The 21,336-nt window shown below is 33.9% G+C and overlaps 1 protein-coding gene across 2 annotated transcripts; it reads right to left on the minus strand.

Annotated features, from left to right (window-relative positions):
* Positions 1-221: 221 nt before the first annotated feature.
* LOC138321633 (outer dynein arm-docking complex subunit 4-like) lies at positions 222-20,730 on the minus strand. 2 transcript variants are annotated; one of them, XM_069265436.1, is made up of 13 exons: positions 20,638-20,730; positions 20,366-20,502; positions 16,299-17,095; positions 10,035-10,166; positions 6,376-6,526; positions 6,185-6,240; positions 5,546-5,834; positions 4,442-5,128; positions 3,804-4,011; positions 3,298-3,384; positions 2,654-2,850; positions 2,264-2,332; positions 222-1,805 (listed from the first exon to the last, which is right to left on the minus strand). In XM_069265436.1, exons 3-13 carry the CDS (start codon positions 16,749-16,751, stop codon positions 1,393-1,395), a joined length of 2,742 nt encoding a protein of 913 aa, XP_069121537.1. In that variant the 5' UTR covers positions 16,752-17,095; positions 20,366-20,502; positions 20,638-20,730; the 3' UTR covers positions 222-1,392. The 2 variants fall into 2 exon arrangements, with proteins under 2 accessions (XP_069121537.1, XP_069121536.1); XM_069265435.1 differs by lacking the exon at positions 20,638-20,730 and having other exon boundaries at positions 20,366-20,587.
* Between the last annotated feature and the right edge of the window lie 606 nt (positions 20,731-21,336).

Below are 21,336 nucleotides of genomic sequence, written 5' to 3' on the forward strand. Positions count from 1 at the left end.
TACAGCAAAGACACACACAAATCCAAGATGGCGGCCAAATAGACAAATATTACAGTAATATACAGATTGTCTGCAAATACGTCCTATTTCACATTTGACCTTCATTTATTTCGGGCCTGGGTTTATGTGTGTTAGTTGCGTTGAATAACTATATCTTTTATAACTGTCTGTTTTGCTAGGAAATATGTCAAGGCTAATTGATAAAAAAAATGAAGACTTAATTAGTATGAAAACAACGTAAATTTATTGTACAAATATTACATAATCATTCTCAATCAACATGGACTTTTGACTGCTGCTAGCAAAGTGAAACAATAAAACAATACAAAATATGAAAATATCAATAAACTAGGTTATGTTATGCTTTATTATGACTCGAAATACGAAAACGAAATGAAAATATATCTAATAAAGCTTAACAATCGTGCTTGTGGACACAAATAGTTTCTTTGTCCTTTACACGAGATGCGTTTAATGTTTGATAAAAAATTGCGAGCCTTCATTGATTGTGAAGGCCCGCTTGCGTAGATAGTAAGGGTGCCAACTCGCTTCTCTTTTACGAAAACAAACTTGATTTAAAGAGAAACAATTTTGGCACCACCAAGTCGACATAAAAATGCCATATGAATGCTATACCTTCTTATTTGATGTAATTTTGGTTTAGACTTAGTAGTAGTTTTAAAATGTGTGTTATCGCTTTTATATGAGTTTTCGTTGCGAAATTGAGATATTCACAAGGTGGAGATTGTAACCAACAACAAAGTAAGAATCCAACAATTATGGGCTGTATTCGTAGCTTAAGTTTGTTAAGGTCTATATAGATACGTATCCACGTGCTCGAAAATAAATCGAAATATTGATAACGAAAACTGTCACACATTCGAAGAGATGGTTAGCTGTTAAAACTACTACAGAATTAAATCTCGGTTGATAGCATATCAACTTATCATTTTGGAAGTCTTAATCTTGAAACGAAATACTAAGACTAACTAAATCAACCAGTTTCTGATGTAACTGAATATGAAAGTAATTGTACTTTATATTACATGACTGCTATCATTGTAATTATATTATGTTACCAGATGTATATTATTTTAATAATCATCAAGAAAACAGTGTTGGAAACTTACGCGCACATCTTGACGTCAATCACAAATATACAGGTACGATCTGGTAAGCTACATTGTTAATGTAAAAGAAAGTATTAGTCAGGCAGCCATTTTTGTTGTCATTTCTCACATTTCTACGAAATGTTCGTCGTTGTAAATCGTTTTATGCAAATGCACCACTGATGTCATCAATCCAGTCTAAAGTAAAAAAACCCAATTAAGTAAACATAAAAAGTTTTTTTCCAACTACTTTGTACTTAAATTGATGACGTAGTACACACAACTATGCGAGGGCTGTGCTGCATCTCATTACAGAGTTTGTGACAGAGTTGCGTCCTGACATTTGCAGATTTTGCAAAGATTTCCTGAGTTCTGACGAAATATGGCCACCTGATCGCCTTCCTCCATTTTGGAATTGTGATCCAAACATGGCCGTGTCCAGGTCGCTTCGCAGACGGTCGAGTTCTAACTGTAAATTCTCGGTGTCATATCCAGTTTCTGTCAGTGAAACGTCACCATCATCTTCCGGAATATAGATACTAGAATAATCTGACCATTCCGCCCGAGACTTAGCATAGTCTGCCCTTGACCTTGTGAAGTCGGCCTGTGACCGTGACCTCGTTTTAAGTTCTTCGACGATTTTGTCGTTAACATCGTTCAGAGCGTCACGAATGGCAGTCTCTGCTTTGGTGTCACCTGGTATTGAAAATACATATTTGTGTTAAATCGTTTTTATCAATGTTTATATTACGCAAAATTACTTTTTGATATTCACAGGACCTGTTTAGCTATTTTGATGAATAACTGATTCACTACATTTTTATTTGATATAGAAACTTTTAGAATGCATGCAAATAGAATGAGCACGCACAGTTGAACGAAGATTACATTACCTTTTTATATTTGTTTATATTGGATGTCAATTAAACGTTTTCTTTTATGTTATGTGTCTGATATTTCTTAAACAATTTTGAGGTTGTGATATGATGTTGGTAGAATATTACTCTCTTGGTATAAAGATTGTATGTTGAAGTCATTATCTCATGGTGATGTAAAGTACCTTGCAAGAGGAGGAGAAATGGTTGAAACTGTTTGATAATCATTTCATTCCCCTCTTGAGATACACTTAAAGACGGATAAGGGACGAAATTTACCTTGCATCCTTGCCTGATCCATTGCTCTTTCGAAAGTGTTGAATGCGGCGTGATACTGGCGCAGCTTAACTGCAAGGGGAAAACAATCTTAAAAATTAAGTAAAATTGTTTCAATTTTTCAGCGCAATCTTTGCCCAAAATGGTTATTTAATGATTTACCACGACTCTGTTAGCTAAGATTCAGTGTTATTTTACTTGACAGAACATCAAAGGAAACAAAAACAAAAAAATCATGCTAAAATTCTTCTTCTTCAACAGTAGATGTTTTATCTAGGATTCATCATTTACACGCAAAAGCATTAACATATGGAACCATCATTTTTACCAAAAGCATTTTAATTTCAGTCACCCTAACTTACAATTATTACGGTAATAATTGTGAAAATATACCTTCCACTACCCCAAGTAGAACTGAGCTCTGCAGTTGGTAGTTCCAGTCGAGTGCTTCCTCGGCCGCTTCTACAGACCGTCTCGCTGCCTCACGTGCGTACTCGTACTGGCCTAATACCAGGAAACAGTTCCCAATCTCGTGGTACAACCAGGCAGACTCCACTCGGGTAGTACACAACTGTATCTTACGGGAGAACCTGGGGACACAAAATAGACAAATATTTAGTGTCAATGGTGAAAATAGGATAACAGAAAGGACACATTTATAATTTATCAAGGATAGGAAAATTACAAAACGAAAAAATACACAATGTTGTCGATGAAAGTAAGATTTATGGTAGCCAAATATCATCGGAAATAGTTATATTACAGGGCAGATAAGTACATATTAGACAGACAAATATACAATGTTATCGATAATAGTAAGATCATAGGGCAGATAAGAAAAATAAACAAGCAAGATTGGCAAGATTACTTGGCAAAGAACAATCCTAGACAGGTACCATGTCTTTAACCGTTTTAACACAAGTGTCAGAAAAATAGATTTTTATTTTGACATTATTTGGCAAAGAACTTTGATATTTGATGCCTATCAATCAATCGACCAAATCGTTGATGTTATGATATCGATTATTTTGACTTACACATCCAAGGCTTTTTGATGCTTGCTTTGGAAAACGTAGATTCTGCCAAGATTTCCTAAGGCACGTGATATCGCTTCCGAGTCATTGCTTGATAACAAAAGACCAGAAATAATTATTCAATTACTTAACTACATTTGTATGTCTACCAATTTATGTTGCATGCAGAAACGTCGAAATTCGTCACCTCTATCAAGTTTTATATACAATAGTGTCAACAACATTTATGTACACAGATGAATGAAGCTTACAACTCTCCCTTTCTCTCTATTCATTAGGGTCATAGAAGTAATATCAACAGGATTTCAAAGTTCATACCTATATCGATGTCTTTAACCAGGTAAAAGAAAATTTAGCTTGAAGAGCAAGCGCGTAAATTTCATGTCTATTCTGAATGTATCATGATATGTATACAATATATATGTTATATTACATGTTTACAGTTTAAGTACATCAATAATAAATTGCCGAAATAAAACAGAAATTTATCAACATTTCAGGTCATATACCATTTCTCGCCGATGTCAAGATCTCGTTGGTGGTATTCGAGACCAGTGACGTAATCTCTCATCTCTATGGCAGCGTTTCCAATGTACGAGTATATCTTGGCTGTGAGCGACATCACGTTCGGAATATCCTCCATATTGTAGGTATTCATTGTGTTCAAACAAGATTCAGCTTTTCTGGCACATTCGGAGTATTTGCCTTCCACGTAGGCTATAAGGATAAACATCATCAAATATAAGCGAGTAACTTGATGATTTTATGTTATTAAACAGTACCACAAACTTCAGAATATTTCAACATGTCATACAACGAATATGTAATAATTAGCTTAAAATAACAATTCAAATGGTGGAAGTTTTAGTGGACAAATAATAGTATAAAGATGTTTCTAAAGATAAGACTGCCCCCTAAGACGAGACTGTCCCTTTAGGTGTCAGAAATTCAGTGATAAGCTGTATTTCATTTGTTCTAGCGTATTGCTAATCTTTAAGTCCTATGGATGAATTTGTAAGTTTCAAATACAAAAGCTGCGATAATTAAATGTATACCTATAGCTTTCAGGAAATTTCCGTTTTTGTCATGCATTTCAGGTGATTTACCTTAAATGTTCTCTTGGATTTTCACTTCCTATAATACTTACCGAATTCTATATCCTCCATCACCTTATTGATATAAGAAACAATCGGCTCTCTTCTGATCCTCCGTCGGCCGCGACTGTATTTGGACATGTCTGTATTGGGAAGTTTCAGAGTATTTGAGGGAGTCTGAGGTTCTGCCGTAAAATCCTGATACCGCGCACTTCCATTAGACTTAAGGTCAAGGTCGCTAGTACCCTTATAAGTGCTGAAACTGATGTTGAGCCCTGAGTCTGAATCTGATGATGGATGAAGTTCCTTGGTCGTATTGTTTCGCTTTCTCTTCGCTTTAAGGGTGTTTTCTTGTTTTGGTCGCCGAATCACTGGTCGCTGAGGTCGCAGTGTATCTACCGAGTCCTTTAGCTGAACCTTTTGTCCTTCAAGGACATGAAGAAACTGATGAGGATTTGCTTTTCGAGTGTTAGCCTCAGCGGCCTTTTTCTTATCAAGATACCTGAACCAAGAACCCGGTGGTTTTGGATCTTTTTCTCTGGTATCTTTGCTGTCCTTGTGTTGTTTTGTAGTTTTCATTTTTACTGTACTACTCTGAGATTTGATGGTAGATGGTCGAGTGTTGGGAGCCTCGGGGGGAATAATCCGTCCCTGTCTCACCCAGTACAGCACGCGATCGTACAAAAAGTTCAAACCCGTCTCTGCCATATTGGTTAGATCCACACTGCCACGTGGAACATCTGCAATAGAAGAAAACAGTGTATATGAAAACCATTTTAATGTTTTAAACAAGACAAGTCCCTATTGCATGCATCAAATCATATTTTCCGTTAAGAGTTTGCTGCAAATCAATGGGATCCAGAAATGGACTTTATAACAACAAAAACTTTATATGCAGGTCAAATTGTGTTGAAGTTTGACCATTTTGGATTTTGAACTAAAGGTGGGCAATACGGTAGGTTTGACTGTTCTTTACTCCACCTGAATAATGCTAATATCAATGTCATATAAAAAAGATACAAGTAAGATAATGTAGGATAGCCGATGTAAAAGATGACGTCATGGTAGAGCCCTAATTGTGAGTGCTGACACGTACAAAAAGCGTAAAGGTAAGGCTAATCACAAACGTTCCAATATTTTCAATGAATTTTACGCACCTGTTTGTTCAATAAGTTTCTCTAGGTACTTTTTATCGCTGTACATCTTCCCTAAGACTTCTTTTATCCGCCTCTCTGTTACATCCTTTTCATCCGGGACATTAGTCGGTGTGGCAGGGGAGTGGCTTCGATTGTCATCATGGCCACGCCCCTTTTCCATGTTGGCCAAGGGATTTTGGTGTCTCTGTGGAAATGTTGGGGTTGGCCCATCTCTTTCTACAGAATTTGCGATAGGGGACAGCTTTGCAACGTTGTTTCTCTCCCTTCTTCTGATTGGATCCTTGCGATTCTGGAATTAAGATAGCAAATATGAGAATTGGTTATATATATATACATGTTTATACTGGCATACTAAGGTCGATGTCTTATACATTGTAAAAAGTGAAGAGTATTTTTATGACAAAATGGTAGCACTGTCTATTACCGGTTAAAGGTCAACAGGCTGGAATGGTTGAATAACAGTAATCAGATAGCATTAGCAGGAGTCAAGTTAAGTTACATTTAGTATGGAATGTGGAAAAACCCTTGAAATCTTATCTTGGATTTATTTACCATCCTTATAGATATATAATGATATTTACCAATAAAGACATACTTTTACATTACATTTACATGTATTTATCCAAATAAATGTCTTACCTTGGATTTATTTACCAACATAGATGCGTCTGCCTGTGACAACTTTCTTCCTCGACCTGTTTCATTGCAAGAAAAATGTTATATATTGCATGTTAACATTGAAAGAAATACAAAAGCACATGCTTAGCAAAAGAGATCTTTCTTCTTCATGTTCAGGACTACTTAATAATCACACAAAAAAATAAACTTACCAGAAATGTTGCCGAGAGCTTCTGTTGCCTTGTCTAGTCCCTCCTGGAACTTACGTACATCCGGTCTCTGTGCACATACTTTACTGTAGTACTTTTGTGCCGACTCATAGTTACGTTCTAAAAAGAGCAATTCAGCTTTCTGGAAAAGTGCCTGAAAGATACAAAGCATTCATCTTTGTTATTAATCTAGTCAGTATATTCATTTTAAGTCATTTATAAAAGATAAGAACTCATATAGAAATAATAGATAAAACATGACGTTTATTTTTTTAATTAATCTAAATTAACACGTTTGAAAAGTTGTATTGATGCAAAGAAAATGCCATGGTTTGTTTGATTGTTAACAATAAACAACTATCATATATCAACCAAAATAGTCAGAAACTTTACATAGACTGACGTTCTTATTAGATCGACATATAAAACCAACAGATTTGTTTATTTTCTAACTTTTTGTTACTATGTTCACAATCACCAATAAAACAAAAATTAATAATTACTAACATACACTATATTTTTATGAATAACTATAGGGTCGAGTGGTATACATGTAAGATAGATGTCGGGATATAGGTTCTATCGTTCGCATGCAATGTATGGGGATTTAGTTTGGCTAATAATCACATGTCTTAGAAGACTATTTCTGCCTGAATTCACCAAATGCTGCCTTTAATACCATTAATACTTCATTTCCAAAGTAAAATAGAAAAAAGGCTTCTAGATAATATTAAAGATGCTCCACCGCTGACAAATAGTATTTTTCACTATCAAAAACAGGAGCAGACGATTTAGTATTTTTCTTCAGTTGCAAAAGTTACTTTCTTTACAGCATTACCACCATTGAAAAATTTGAGCTTCTAATTTTACTTTAAGTTAAAAATATGAAAAAGAATTAATTGCATCCCGAAAAAATTCCGTATCACTATATCCTATATGGAATGAAGTAATGATTGCGCATGTACCAAAAGCGAAAAAAATTATTTCATATTATTTTTTGTTTTAATTAGGCATATATATACACGATTAAACACCAATTATTGTTCAAATGATGTATTCATTTATGCTTTGTCGGCGGTGGAGCATCTTTAAGTACAATACATGTACAAATGTATCAGGAATTAAAGACCATACAAATGCAAAATTACCTGTATGTCAACAAGCTGGGAACACCTAACGCAGATCAAATAGATTGGGGAGGGGTCTAAGAGCAGTAATATTGAGCTTGATATCTCATTTGACATCTGCCTTCAGACATAATCTGACATTGGATTTATCTACCAATATGTAGATAAACTAATCTTGGATTTAATTACTAATACGGATATACATGTAATTATACCTTGGTTTATTTACACTATAAAATTAATTTAACATTGTATTACAATGTAAACAATCTAAAGGATTTGGTAGGTTCTTGGCGTAGTGATTATCAACAACTGCACGGTAATAGTGACGAAACCGGGAAAGATAATATGATCCGCTCTTAAATATTTAATACTAGTTTATTAAAGAAAGACTAGGAAATTATAAGCTGACAAGATTTTGTACATTATAAGATTACCAACCTCATCTTGTATTTACATTTAAAATATTAAGAGACACATATGTATTTGTGATTTATGATGTTAACAATGTGTCATAAAATTTCATAATAAAATTTTGTGACTCCAGAATTTATTAAAATAAAAATTTAAATAATTTTTACTTTATATTTTTTATGACCGTGTTGTTTTCAGATTTTGTTCCATTTCAAAATATTTTGGATTTTATTTTTTTTATTTCTATCAGGACACTTCTTAAACAATGACGCAAATATTATTGTTGTCAAAACAGTGCATTAAGCATATTACATATCTGGCCATTTTCCCGATGTTTGATACGGTTGAAAATTTAATCTGATTTAAACGGAATGCATACAGTTAGCCAATATTTACTGGTGTCAAATCAATACTTAAACGAAATCGACACTTAATTAGATTAAAATTAAACTGTGCAGCTGGATGACCGCCCAGTATCGGAGGTAACTGTGATTAGGTCACTTTGTGGTGCAATAAGCTGTACCAACAGCTCAACAAAAGTAAACATTTATACGTGTTGTTGCTATGAATTTTTTGAGATCACGTTTATCCCCTCCCCCTCGCCACCTATAGAGACGAGAGGCTGTATGACAGTTATCTTAGCGGGCTAGGATTTCCTTTTAAAATGAGAGAGAAAAAACCCAATTTGTTCAAATTGAAAATTATGATCTGGTTATAAAAGCATTATGCATCCATTTCCTAATTTTTTAACGGGTCACACATCGCTACAATGTCGATCTGTTGCGATAATATCAGTAACACGAAAATAAACGGTTCTACAATCATATCTTAAATCGGTGAACAGATTGTCGTTATATAAACTTCGGAATCTCCAGCTTCCGTTTCCTTAAACAACATCGGAGAATTACTCATAGATATAAAGTCGATTTGAATCACATCGTAATATCTATATTCGTAATGAACATATTCACATCAAACAACCCGAATCGTACGCATTATGTCGCAACCTTGTTTGTAGTGGCTTATTATTTGTTTTTGACTCTGTCGTCCAATAATCTTATATTGATTGTCAGCGATAGGAGTATGTTCCCTCAACCGATTCTGGAGCGCCTCCTCGTTATCGCATTGGCAATCAGGGCCACGACAGAGTTCTTATCATCCATCCAACTGCTTCGTACCAGTTATTTACTAATTCATTGGCCTCGTTTTGTTTTGTAAACTCAACGATAACGGTTCAAACCACCCATAAACAATGACTTGTTTTATACTGAGGGGCACATTTAAATGTTATCAATTTACACATAAACCACATGCTTATATATAGATACGTTAAACTATGGAAAAATGGTATTTTGATGCGAGATCTAACCTTTGCTGTATTAAGTAATCCGATGATCTTAATCCTATTGCACGTGGCATGTCGTTAGAATATATCGATCAACAATAGTTTACTGCAAAGTTGTTAAGTTTTGCGGATGTGAAATTTCGTGATTTCTTTTTAAAAAACGTATTGGCGGGGGCTTGTTTTCCGGAATTTATTTGTTAACTTGGTTTGGTAATAAAATATCACCCAGCATTTAACTTTGGGGCATTTTCTACAATTTAACATTGGTAGTTAAAGTGGTACTATGAGGAATGAAGATTACTAATGTCTATCATTATTAATATAAACTGATATCATTTTTAGGTAAGTCTACGACCGAACGTTCATCATTCATCAGATGATTTTGAAACAAAATTTACACATTCATCAATTACTTGAAAGTGATGGTATGAGGAATAGTGTCGATAACCAATATTAATTGTTTTAAGTGATCTTCCAGATGACAGCGTATATTTGTTCGTCTCTATATATTTACTAAATTTGATTTGATCAGCTATTAACGGAGACGTTAAATGTGAAATGGAAAAATATGTACAGTAAAACACGGCTATACCAAACTTCTAGAAACCTTCGAAATAAGCATAGTTCGATATACAAATATTACCAACATCTAATGAGAACATTGAAAGAAATAACTTGTTTACGTTATAATAATGAATTCGTTGTAAGCGAGTTCGTTATAAAAGTGTTTTACACTAGTTTATCTTCGAATTGTTAGGCTAGCTAAAATCCATTACCTCATGACAGACCGGATCCAATGCCAATGCCGAGTCCACATCAAGCATCGCCTTCCTGTTCCGGCCAAGAAGTTGATTACAGCGTGATCGGGCAACAAATGTTTCCTTATTTTCAGGTACAAGTTTCAGTGCCTGCGAAAACACACAAAAAAACTCGGTAACTATTGTGGAATGTTTCATATTTAAAGTTTTAAAATATATGCCATTTTAGGTGTCGATAATGTATTGGATTTGTTGGCTGTGAATGATGGAATGGTAAGATGGTAAGTAAGTGCTGAGTATGACAATTTACACATTCGTTTATCATAAAATGTAAGACAAAATACAACATATGATTACCTTTCGTTTGGCCGCCCCTGTGGCAGGGAACCGGCCCTCCATCAAGATAAGTTTCATATTATAAATCGAGTATCCTACATCCCGTAAAACAGAACAACTTGCATTGCTATCCTTTTACAAGTTCTATATCCTTTCGAAGTAAGTTTCTTCAATATGATATCTAAATATAGTGATTGTGTTACGCTACGTTACTTAAATAACAGTTTATGTTATGTGATCAGGTGAAAGAGATTAACCTAGGCCAGGCACTAAGCTCTATACGACCTAAGACGACTATTTATTGTTAGTGGGATAATCCATATGATTAATTAATAGGACGGTTTAATACTTGATAGCCATATTAGAAATCGTGTCTCTCTTTACGTTGAGAAATATATATCAAGCAGCGATGAGATTATCGTGGAAATAGATTTTGGTAAATATGTTTTTCATGAAAAATAACATAGACATTTCTCTCTTCGCTTCAGTACATATTTTGACATTTTGTAAATATTATAACATAAACATTTTATGTTTTTTTCCCTTTTGTTATAATGTCATATTAAGTGTATTCTACTAATTAGTATATGTACAGTTTATGTTATCGTATCAAGAGAATTGATTATAGAGCCTATCGTTGGACGATACACCTCCCATAGCCTGTCAGAGACCAACCAACTAAACCAAGCAATGCTTTGTAATGGATTATCAAAACAGCTCAATATTATTAAGTTATTGTGTTGTAACACTAGATCTTGTCCTTCAACTCCAACTAGGGCAGTCATTTTGAAAATAGGTGCATTTTGCACAGAAAATCCTTAAAGATGCTCCACCGCTGACAAATGGTATGTTTTCACTATCAAAAACAGGAACAGACGATTTAGTATTTTTCTTCAGCTGCAAAAGTTACTTAGTTTGCACCATTACCACTATTGAAAAGTTTGACCTTCTAATTTTACTTCAAGTTAAAAATATAAAAAATAATTAATTGCATCCCGAAAAATTTCCGTCGCACTATATCCTATATGGAATGAAGTACTGATTGTTCATGCACCAAAGGAAAATAAATTATTTTGTATTATTTTTTGTGTTAATTAGACATATATATACACGATTTAACACTAATTATTGTTCAAATGATTAATATCATATATGCTCTGTCGGCGGTGGAGCATCTTTAAATTCTGATCGTTTACCTACACTCTTCGTTATCAAAAATGATTTTAACCTAATGTTCAGTCTGGACTTTCAAATTCATATCAAGGTTAGTTAGGGATAATTACCTGTCAGAAAACATTTCTAATTTTGAAATTCATAATTAGGAAGCCAACCAGTGGCCTGGTGAACATCCTACCTTACCGATCAATTTTCTATATGCACACATTTCGAAGGTCTATTTTTCATTTTGTTGGGTATTCCCTATTACTAAGAAAATGCCTGTAAGCTCGAGTGTCCATATCACAATTTCGTCAACATAATCTGTGTCATATGGCCCTTTTATCAACATGAATCGATTTCCATTTTTCACACAAAGGACCCGGTGGTCCCGTCCCTTTATTAATTTCGGTGTTTACTTATTGTGAAACTAAATATCGTGTACAAAATTATCAACACGACAGGCTTTTGTCCTTATTATAGAAAATAAACAGTGATAGCACACATACTAAAATGTCTACGCGGCCTTTTAATGAATGTTGGATCGTATGAATGGTTTAGGTGGTATCGATTAAGCGTTATAATTATAGAAATTTGTATTATGTAGGGTAGAATCGAGTGTCAGTAAAATAATCTAGAATCACTGCTTACTTTAAAACAATAAGAGAACGAATAAAACCATAAAGATTAGTAGCTGATAAATATTTACCAATATACATGTACATATCAGATTCGTTATATTTAACATTAATCAAACACTATCAATATAGGTATAACAACTTATGATATCTGAGAGGTATTGCCAGCTTATTGATAATTATAGACCTGCTGAAGTTTTGTTTTATTGTAATGTATGTAATTGTCTCCATGATGTTTAAAGTGAAAATGCGTTCATTGGCCTTCCAAAAGTTCTCACATATTAAATATAATACGACGGTCAAGATCTGCTTACGTTTTCCAGTTCTGACCATTGAAATAAAGAAAAGGTGAAAGCATTGAAAGCGAGGCTGCGTGGAAATGTAACCACGGGCATAGTCAGCCGGGAGGACGTTTTAGGATTCCTATACTTTAAATTAATTTCTACGTGCGCAGACAGATTTTGACGAGAAAATTATTTTTCTATTCCATAAGAAATTATTCTGGATACATTCACACCATTTTTACCGACTTTAGCCATCCTTGCCCGACTGTTCACTTTAAGAAGAATATAATATGAGGGGATTCCTGACAAGTATATTTGCATACGAGACTTTTTATTTATTTATGTAGTAAATAACATGCACATTTAAGGTTTCATTTCATTACTGCAGAACACATGTTCAAGCGTATTTGTGATAGATTATCGTTTTCTATGAACATAATTTATTTTTTGTAATTCCCATAGGTTGTATAAGTTATATTGCATATCATTACAATTTAAATCTGAAAATTTAACAAGTAACAAATTTAAAAATCAAACAATTATGATATCAATATTATTTCAAACCCGTTCACTGTTACTGCATGCTATTTCACTAAAACACCATTATTTTTTATGATATTGCAAAGCTTAAAACTCGCAACCAAGGAAACAAACATGAAAATAAAAATGAAATATGTTTTCGGAGAAAGAAATTTAAGCACAATTGTGTGGGACCCCATCTTTTATCTTCAGTATAATTTTAAAAAATCCGCTATACCTATCCCTTGGTTTTTGTAACTACAGAATTGTGTATCGCTTCCTTTATCATTTAAACTGATGTCACTACTTTTTTTTTAAATTTTTTTATCAAAAGTATATATTCGCAATTGGGTCTTTTTTCGCGATTACTGAAATAATAAACTTTTTTTCCATACTTCACATCGATATCCTGTGGTTGCTATAGGGAAAAGATAATCTCGAAATTCGGATAGAGGAATCTCACATGATACCCAATGCTAGATTTTTCTACCTCGTCCGATCTGTCTGGTACCTTAACGCGTTTTTTGGCGGAATTTTACGCCATTCATGTAATAGTCCGTGCATGTGACGTCACATTATCGAATCGGTGACGTCCAACGCTTCAGAAAATCAATATTATTAGAAATATGTACATTCAGTCATTTATCATGCATTGTTTGGTTTTTAATTATTAAAACAGTGTGTACCGATCCGATTCATCATTGTTTTTCTTTGTTATAACCGGACTATACTTTTACGCAGAATGACTAAATTCGCGGCGCAGATGGAATAATTAATCGGTTCTGAACCAGGATTTCCAAGACGGGATTATTTTACACTGTACACGTTTATCGATGGTTTTAATATATCTTTGAGGCGCGAGAAAAAAACCATATTCACCCAATCTCTTACAGGTAACAGCTTTCTTTACAAATAACTGGTACTGTAAATCAACCTTTTTTGCGTGGGTTTAAAATTTCGCGTTGTTCGCATGCGAATGAAATTTGGGGAAATTCTGTATTTGCATATTACAGAGTTATCGGGTAGGTATTGATTGTGACGTAATGTATTTGTGAGCGTAACGTCATAGTTTTCGGAGAAAACGACGTGAATTGTGCTCACAAAATAATGACGTAACAATCGATACCTACCCATAAAGGAGCTAACTCTGTAACATGCAAATACAGAATAAAATATTTCAAACAAGTTTAACTACAAGATGAGTACCATGATGTTTAGACTATAAATCGTGAATATCAATTGCCGCAAAATTAAGACGCCGCGAAAAGAAGTCGGTTTATAGTATCTCATGTAGACTTGTAGTTACGACCGAACCAAATCACCAGATTCAAATGCTTGTTGTAGGCAAGGCGTCAATGTATCAAGAGGTCAATATTTAAACAGGCTGACAATACGTTACAAGTCCTTTCCAGCCCTTTCCTGATAAGTGTGTGTAAGAGTCATCTTGAAGCACTCAGCAACGGTGGCAAGTCAAATAGTCAATCCTAGTTTTTCACTCAACGTATAGAAACAAGTTAATCTTAATCCTTCCCGTACATTATTTCAGATAACATGCAAGTCAATAGTAACTCTAACCGAATGTTGATAAAAGAATTTCTTATAAAAGAATCTTTCTTTTGATCGGTTGACCTGGAGAAATTCTATTTCGGATCAGCACATTTTATCATACTTATTAATTAAGGAGTAGACATGAAAAACATTATTATTGTTTCATGCCCTAATTTTCAGTAACATAAAATAGTAGTTTCGGTTAAAATGGCTTGATATGATTTTTTTTTATTTTGGGAAAATCTAAAGATTTGGGCAAAATTAATTCAAGTTAAAATTATACCTTGTATCTAAGAGGAAGTTAAAACCCGAATTTCAGCACCTAATTTTAGAATCAATATAAATTTTATGTGTCAATTAATCGTGTATTTTCAGGTCACATATGGCAAAGTAAATGTACTAATTATACCATTACGTATATACGTTTTTATGGGTTAAAATGCGATCTCGACTTAAAACGAGCATATTAATTTCAACGCATGAAAATTCTGCAACCATGCTAATAATCATTATATGATTCATGCATTTTTAATTATTTTCCTGATCATTTTTGCGACGCCTAAGCCCCACGAAATCGCGAAAAAAACAGTTATACAAATTATTATGATATCAAAGTAATTATCAGTTGAAGTCATCTACATTACAAACAACATAGATTCAGCAGTAATCTAACTACTTTGGAATAGTCTTGTCAATAAACATATGTTTTATTTACTTTGAACGTGCTAATAATATAGTCCAAAATATACCTAACTAAAACATTGCATTTTTGTATCCCGAAGTTCAATCAACTGGCTTAGCAATATACGATCTTACATAAAGCATACATTTTGTATACATGTATCCAATGCGCATCTTAGGGAGATTTATTAAGTTATGAGAAACATGATTTTTACATCAGCGTTTCCACCACTATTCGCCAAAAACAACTGACAAAAATAGTCTTGTCAATAAACATATGTTTTATTTACTTTCAACGTGCTAATAATATAGTCCAAAATATACCTAACTAAAACATTGCATTTTTGTATCCCGAAGTTCAATCAACTGGCTTAGCAATATACGATCTTACATAAAGCATACATTTTGTATACATGTATCCAATGCGCATCTTAGGGAGATTTATTAAGTTATGAGAAACATGATTTTTACATCAGCGTTTCCACCACTATTCGCCAAAAACAACTGACAAAAATAGTCTTGTCAATAAACATATGTTTTATTTACTTTGAACGTGCTAATAATATAGTCCAAAATATACCTAACTAAAACATTGCATTTTTGTATCCCGAAGTTCAATCAACTGGCTTAGCAATATACGATCTTACATAAAGCATACATTTTGTATACATGTATCCAATGCGCATCTTAGGGAGATTTATTAAGTTATGAGAAACATGATTTTCACATCAGCGTTTCCACCACTATTCGCCAAAAACAACTGACAAAATACATAGTGCTTATTGAGATAAACATTTGGGCTACTTAAGTGTATGTGCTTCCTGTTTCAAATAAACGTTTTATTTTAGTCAGCCAAATAAATTTCGCGGTACATTACAATAAAAAATGAAAATGGGACAAAATATTTATTGAATGCATACTTAGATTTTTTAAAAATATATTTTCAAATGATTTATCTATATTTCATTTTAAAAAAGAAAACCAAAGATACCGACTGAACTGTTGGAATTCGTGGCTTTTTCGTACTATGCATCTGTCATGACCTTGTTTAAAGATATGATTTCAAAGTTATCCATATATTTCTAGATTTGAATTAAAACAAAAATATCTTAGATACTTACTGAGCTGTAGGAGTCCATAGCCTTTTCGTATTCTGCATCTGCCATGAACTTGTCACCTTCAGCATGGTACATCTCCACCATATACGTCTTCCTCCCTTGGGTCTTGCTTCCTGTGGCTGGTAGTTTTGGAAGTTGGCGGGAATGCCGTGGAATTGTGGGTACAGCGGCAGGGTTAATGTCGCGGTTCTGGGGAGGCATTGAATCTGTACTCGTAAGGATGTTGACCGATATTGCTGTTACTGATGTTCCCATGGGCCGGGGAACTCTAGGCAAGGCACGTGTGTGACGAGCACCAGTGTTGGCTTCCGGTGGTTTACTTGGTGGGACAGGAAGCATCCTTCCCGACCGAGGTGCGTGCGCATCACTGTAATTTGGCTGTAACTTGCGTAAGGTCCTTGGAATATTAATGTGTTTGGGCGAGGTGGCCCTGTTTCCGAGAAGAGTCACTGTCATAGTGAAGTTCAATACTCTAATGATTAAAACACAAAATAAAAAAAGTCTACCGCCACCAAATATGTATCTATTACAAGTGTCACATATTACTAATTATTGTGTTTGGTGCTAGGAAAAAAGCGACAACTCAACGTCACATTTTGATTGATTTCCTGAAATCACTATCCATTAAATTTTAATTCCAAACAAAGATGATTCACAACAGAATTCCATCCTCCATAGAAAGCTGGCGAATTCCATGTCTGTAGATCATAGTGCGAGGCCAAACCTCAAAATAATGTAGAATTCTTCCTTGTAAATGGCAATGCTGGAGTAAAGCAGGCCGGAAACAGTGAATGGTCAGTCTGTAAATGAAAGTTATCAGTTATAGTGTCCTTATCACTGGGCTTGGAATACTGTTATGCTGCAGGATGGAAATAGCTTTGTGTACAAATTCGATCTACAAGTTTAAATGGCTGAGTTAATATTTGTTCCCAAGATTATCAATGTCAACCGGTAGGCACGATGTTATGGTATAATGGCGAATAATGAGACATTGTATCCACACCAAAGCCAGGCTCAAACAGACGATAACAGTATAGGACATAAACAAATTTTAATCTAAAATTTAGACCATGGCATGATTCAAGTTTGTTTATTTGATACCGGTAGAATCAGATATGCTTCAATTCGTACCTGGACACCTTGTAATTGTATAAGATGATATCAATTTAATGAAATAGGCGGAGAAGTAAAAAAAATGAAAAATAAAAATAACAAAGATACCAATCAGGTATTTAAAGATTTTTTTGTCTCTATTTGTTCGTTTAAATATCCTAAATAAGTTAATAATACGCAGCATTTACCTTAACAACGCCTTTGGTAAGGGTAGAAGAGGTTTGATCAATCAGATGCATTTTAGTCTCGGTTCACATTTAAAGTGGTACAGTTACCATACATAAACTGTATGATTTACAGCACACTTAACTAATAATTGATAATAGAACAATATTTACCTGTGTTCATCAGAACATACGGCTAAGTAATGTTGAACTGAATATATACGTGCTTGCCTCTTGCTTGCCCAATAGAAAATGTTTTCTGGTCAATAAAACTCTTGCCAAATTTTAGAATGAAAAAACATATTTTTATTTCAAATGAAAATAAAGCATACATTTTGCTAATTAACATTTTGATTGTGTGTGGAATTGGCATTTAATTAAACCATTGAGGCAGTAATCCTTTAATCTGCCTGTGTAGAGCAGGCTGCGGTCGTCACCCGGTCAGTTAACACATACGGCCTGTGTAATGTTACTGTAGATTGGTGTTACAAGGATCAGGGATTTGGTTTTATATATTTATGGTTACTACGTCCTATCAACAATCAGGGTCATTTAAGGACGTGCCAGATTTCGGAAGTAGACCAGAGGAAAATTTCCTATACCCGATGGTTTTAACTTTTTATTTTTTTTTACAGTTCTGAAGTTTTTGTCGTGTCTTTTTACAATTCTGACGGTTTTCACAGTTTTTTTTACGATTCTGGGGATTTTTTTTCCACAATCGTGATAGTTTCATTATTGATTTATAATTTATAATTCTGATGGTTTCATTAACTTTGCTTTACAATTTTGATAGTTTTATCATTTCCTTTTTACTCGTTTTATCGTTTTCTCATCTTTTTTTTTGCAAATCTGATAGTTTTACCAACGTTTTTCCAATCAAGTTGGTTTTTATCAACTTTTTTTTCAATCCTGATGGTTTCATTATTTTTCTTTAAATCTGATGCTTTTCTCATTTTATGTTTTATTAATATGATGATTTCAACAGCGTCTTATTTTACAATTCTGATGGTTTTACCGGCTAGTTTTTTTTTATAATACCTAAGGCTTTAGCATATTTTAAAAATAATTTTGCTTTTATTTCACAATCTATTTAAAATCCGGATGATTTTTCTCTTTTTATTGCAATACTTGAAAAAGTATTGACACTTTTCTCGCCGAACAGATAACCAAGGAGACATTTTCATATTGTATTATTTCAACAGAGTAGATGCTCTGCAAGTATATTTTGTATAAGGAATTTTCTCTTTTTGTTTTAACAAAATGCATTTATTTATTTTAATCGATTGTCATATGACAGGATAAAATTTACAACTCTACAAAATTATCTATCTCGTTCTATAATCCCATTTTGAAAAATTAAAAATTACAGAGCCGTTTTGTAAAGGTAGCGGGCCTTTAAAGCCCGAAAGCGCAAATTAAAAAAAAAACCCCAGATGAAATTCTATTTCCTTGCTTTAATGTCAAATCGCGAAAAGCTTGACCCATGAAAATAACCTACTATACAGTATTTCAGTTTGTTAGTATGTATCTGACATTAAAAGTCATACATAAAATGAAATGGGATGGTCGCTCATCCGTCATAAAGTCACCGGACTTAACATTATATTGACCAGCAATATAAATATCAACAACATAGGCTAACAAAATTTAAATCCCAAACTAACATTTTCCGACAGAATGTTTAAAGAAATCTAATCCAGGTGTAAACACACATTTAATGTGTCAATACTGATTGTCCATAGTCCAATACCAATTTCAAATACAATTGTACAAATCCATATCCCCGAAGGTCGGCTAAACAGACCGCTATCACTTCTAATAGAGTGTAGTGATACATGGGTGCTAAATTATATTTTGTCAATATTTTCAATTTAACGATTCTATCAGCTGTAAAATGATATCTCTCGGTTAATTAGTTTGTAACATTTGTGTAGAAAAAAGGGTTAGGCGATTCGATCAGTTTGTATATAACTTACCTTGGGAACATAATCTAAATAGGCGGACATTCATATCTTAATAATGATGATGAAATGGCTGCCCTAGAAATCATTTTTTTATAAAAAAAAAAGTTCTATTGCTTTTAGCGTTTTATAAGGAAACTGACCTTCAAGTAAATGGGAAAATAATTTGTCACAGAAAGGCGTTCTCTCTTATACTTCAGCAAATGAAAGACATTTATTGGGATCGGAGATACTTCGCTCGTAAAATAGAGTATGTTAACAAAACTATAAAGAAAGCTTGGTTTATCAGCCTGGTCTTTAAAAAGAAATTGACGCAAATAGGGATTTCACAATAATGATACAAGTGACATTTGCTATATTGGAAAATACAAAGTAAGCTCCCATAAAAGCAGTATTTTATACAAAAACAGTCATTAATATATACGCTCCATAAGGAAAAAATATATTTCATAACGTCGTGAACAAAAGATCCGATGGTACATTTTCATTTTATATAAAAAATCATAGGAATAATGAACAGTTATTAATTAGTATAAATAAGTGTCTTTGAGTTGTACATTGATATGCAATACATGCCTGTGCAATGGTACATATATAGCTATCCTATGTTATGTGTTTTATCTTCATATATCAAACTTAATTAAAATATGCTCAGTAATAGAATCTCGAAGAAGTCAAAACGAACGATTGACCAATTATGGTATATCACATCCGTTTTCCCTGTGGATTGAAACAAGGTTTTATTTCATTTTACAATTATAGTAATTTACAAGATACATTTACATCTAAAAATATCATAATGGCATATTGTATTTTTCATACTTATACTCACCCGAAGCAGAGAACATTGTGGTAAATTGTGGCTCCTAGGGTCGATTTTCAGCGGATTCCATTTTCCGCAGCGTCCAGCGCTTCGGTCGTATTCCGTTACTATGTCTAAGCCATACCAACCTGGGGATAAATTAAAATCTGTAGAAAAAACACATTAACCAACTTTAAAACAAAAGAGGAGCACTCATTAATAGCGCTTTACGAGAACAGATATCAGTAACAAGCTAGTGGGACCAATCGAAGTACAGTTAATCAGTTATTAAAGAGACCTACCTACAATGGGTTACGGGTCGGCTCTGCGATCAAAAGAGTTCATGTGCTGATATTCTGGCCACGCAGCGATGCGCTCCGAGGATCTACAATGGAACTAGCTTTATGAGGAAACATTATACTGTGACAGTGTGGTAAAAATAGTTCTGTATGGAACCTGCCCGGGAACAACTTAGACTGGCAGTCGATGATTAACTTAACATCCTAAGTACTTCTAAACTACATCAATAGACTTATTGTTTCCGCGATCAGTTTAAAATTATTGGGCGATAACCTGATTTAATTACTCCACTTGTGTGGCCAATATCTATTGTCACATCTGTATATGTCCATCACACTGAAGTTAATGTCAATGGTCACCAGTCGTAAGATACGAAAGTTGAGTTTCTTTATGTAATGCTGGATATTTCCATTGTTTTTCTGACGCTGACACACAGAATGGACATGCAGTTTTACTTGTTGATATTTTTACCGCGAATCTCCCCCCTCTCCCACCCCCTCCCCTTTTCTATTTCATAACGTTTGTCAGTGATAAAAAATCCTACATTATGTCCGCAATGATATTCTATATCTTTATGGTGAAAATGAATGTAACCTATTGGAGCCGATTTGGATTTTTGAACGCCGCATGCAAATACATTGCAAAACCATAGCTCATTTAATATCCAAGCTTTTCCATTCAGAACTCAAACTTTCACTTTT

Source organism: Argopecten irradians, chromosome 4 (genome assembly GCF_041381155.1).
Source record: "Argopecten irradians isolate NY chromosome 4, Ai_NY, whole genome shotgun sequence".
NCBI lineage: Eukaryota > Metazoa > Mollusca > Bivalvia > Pectinida > Pectinidae > Argopecten > Argopecten irradians.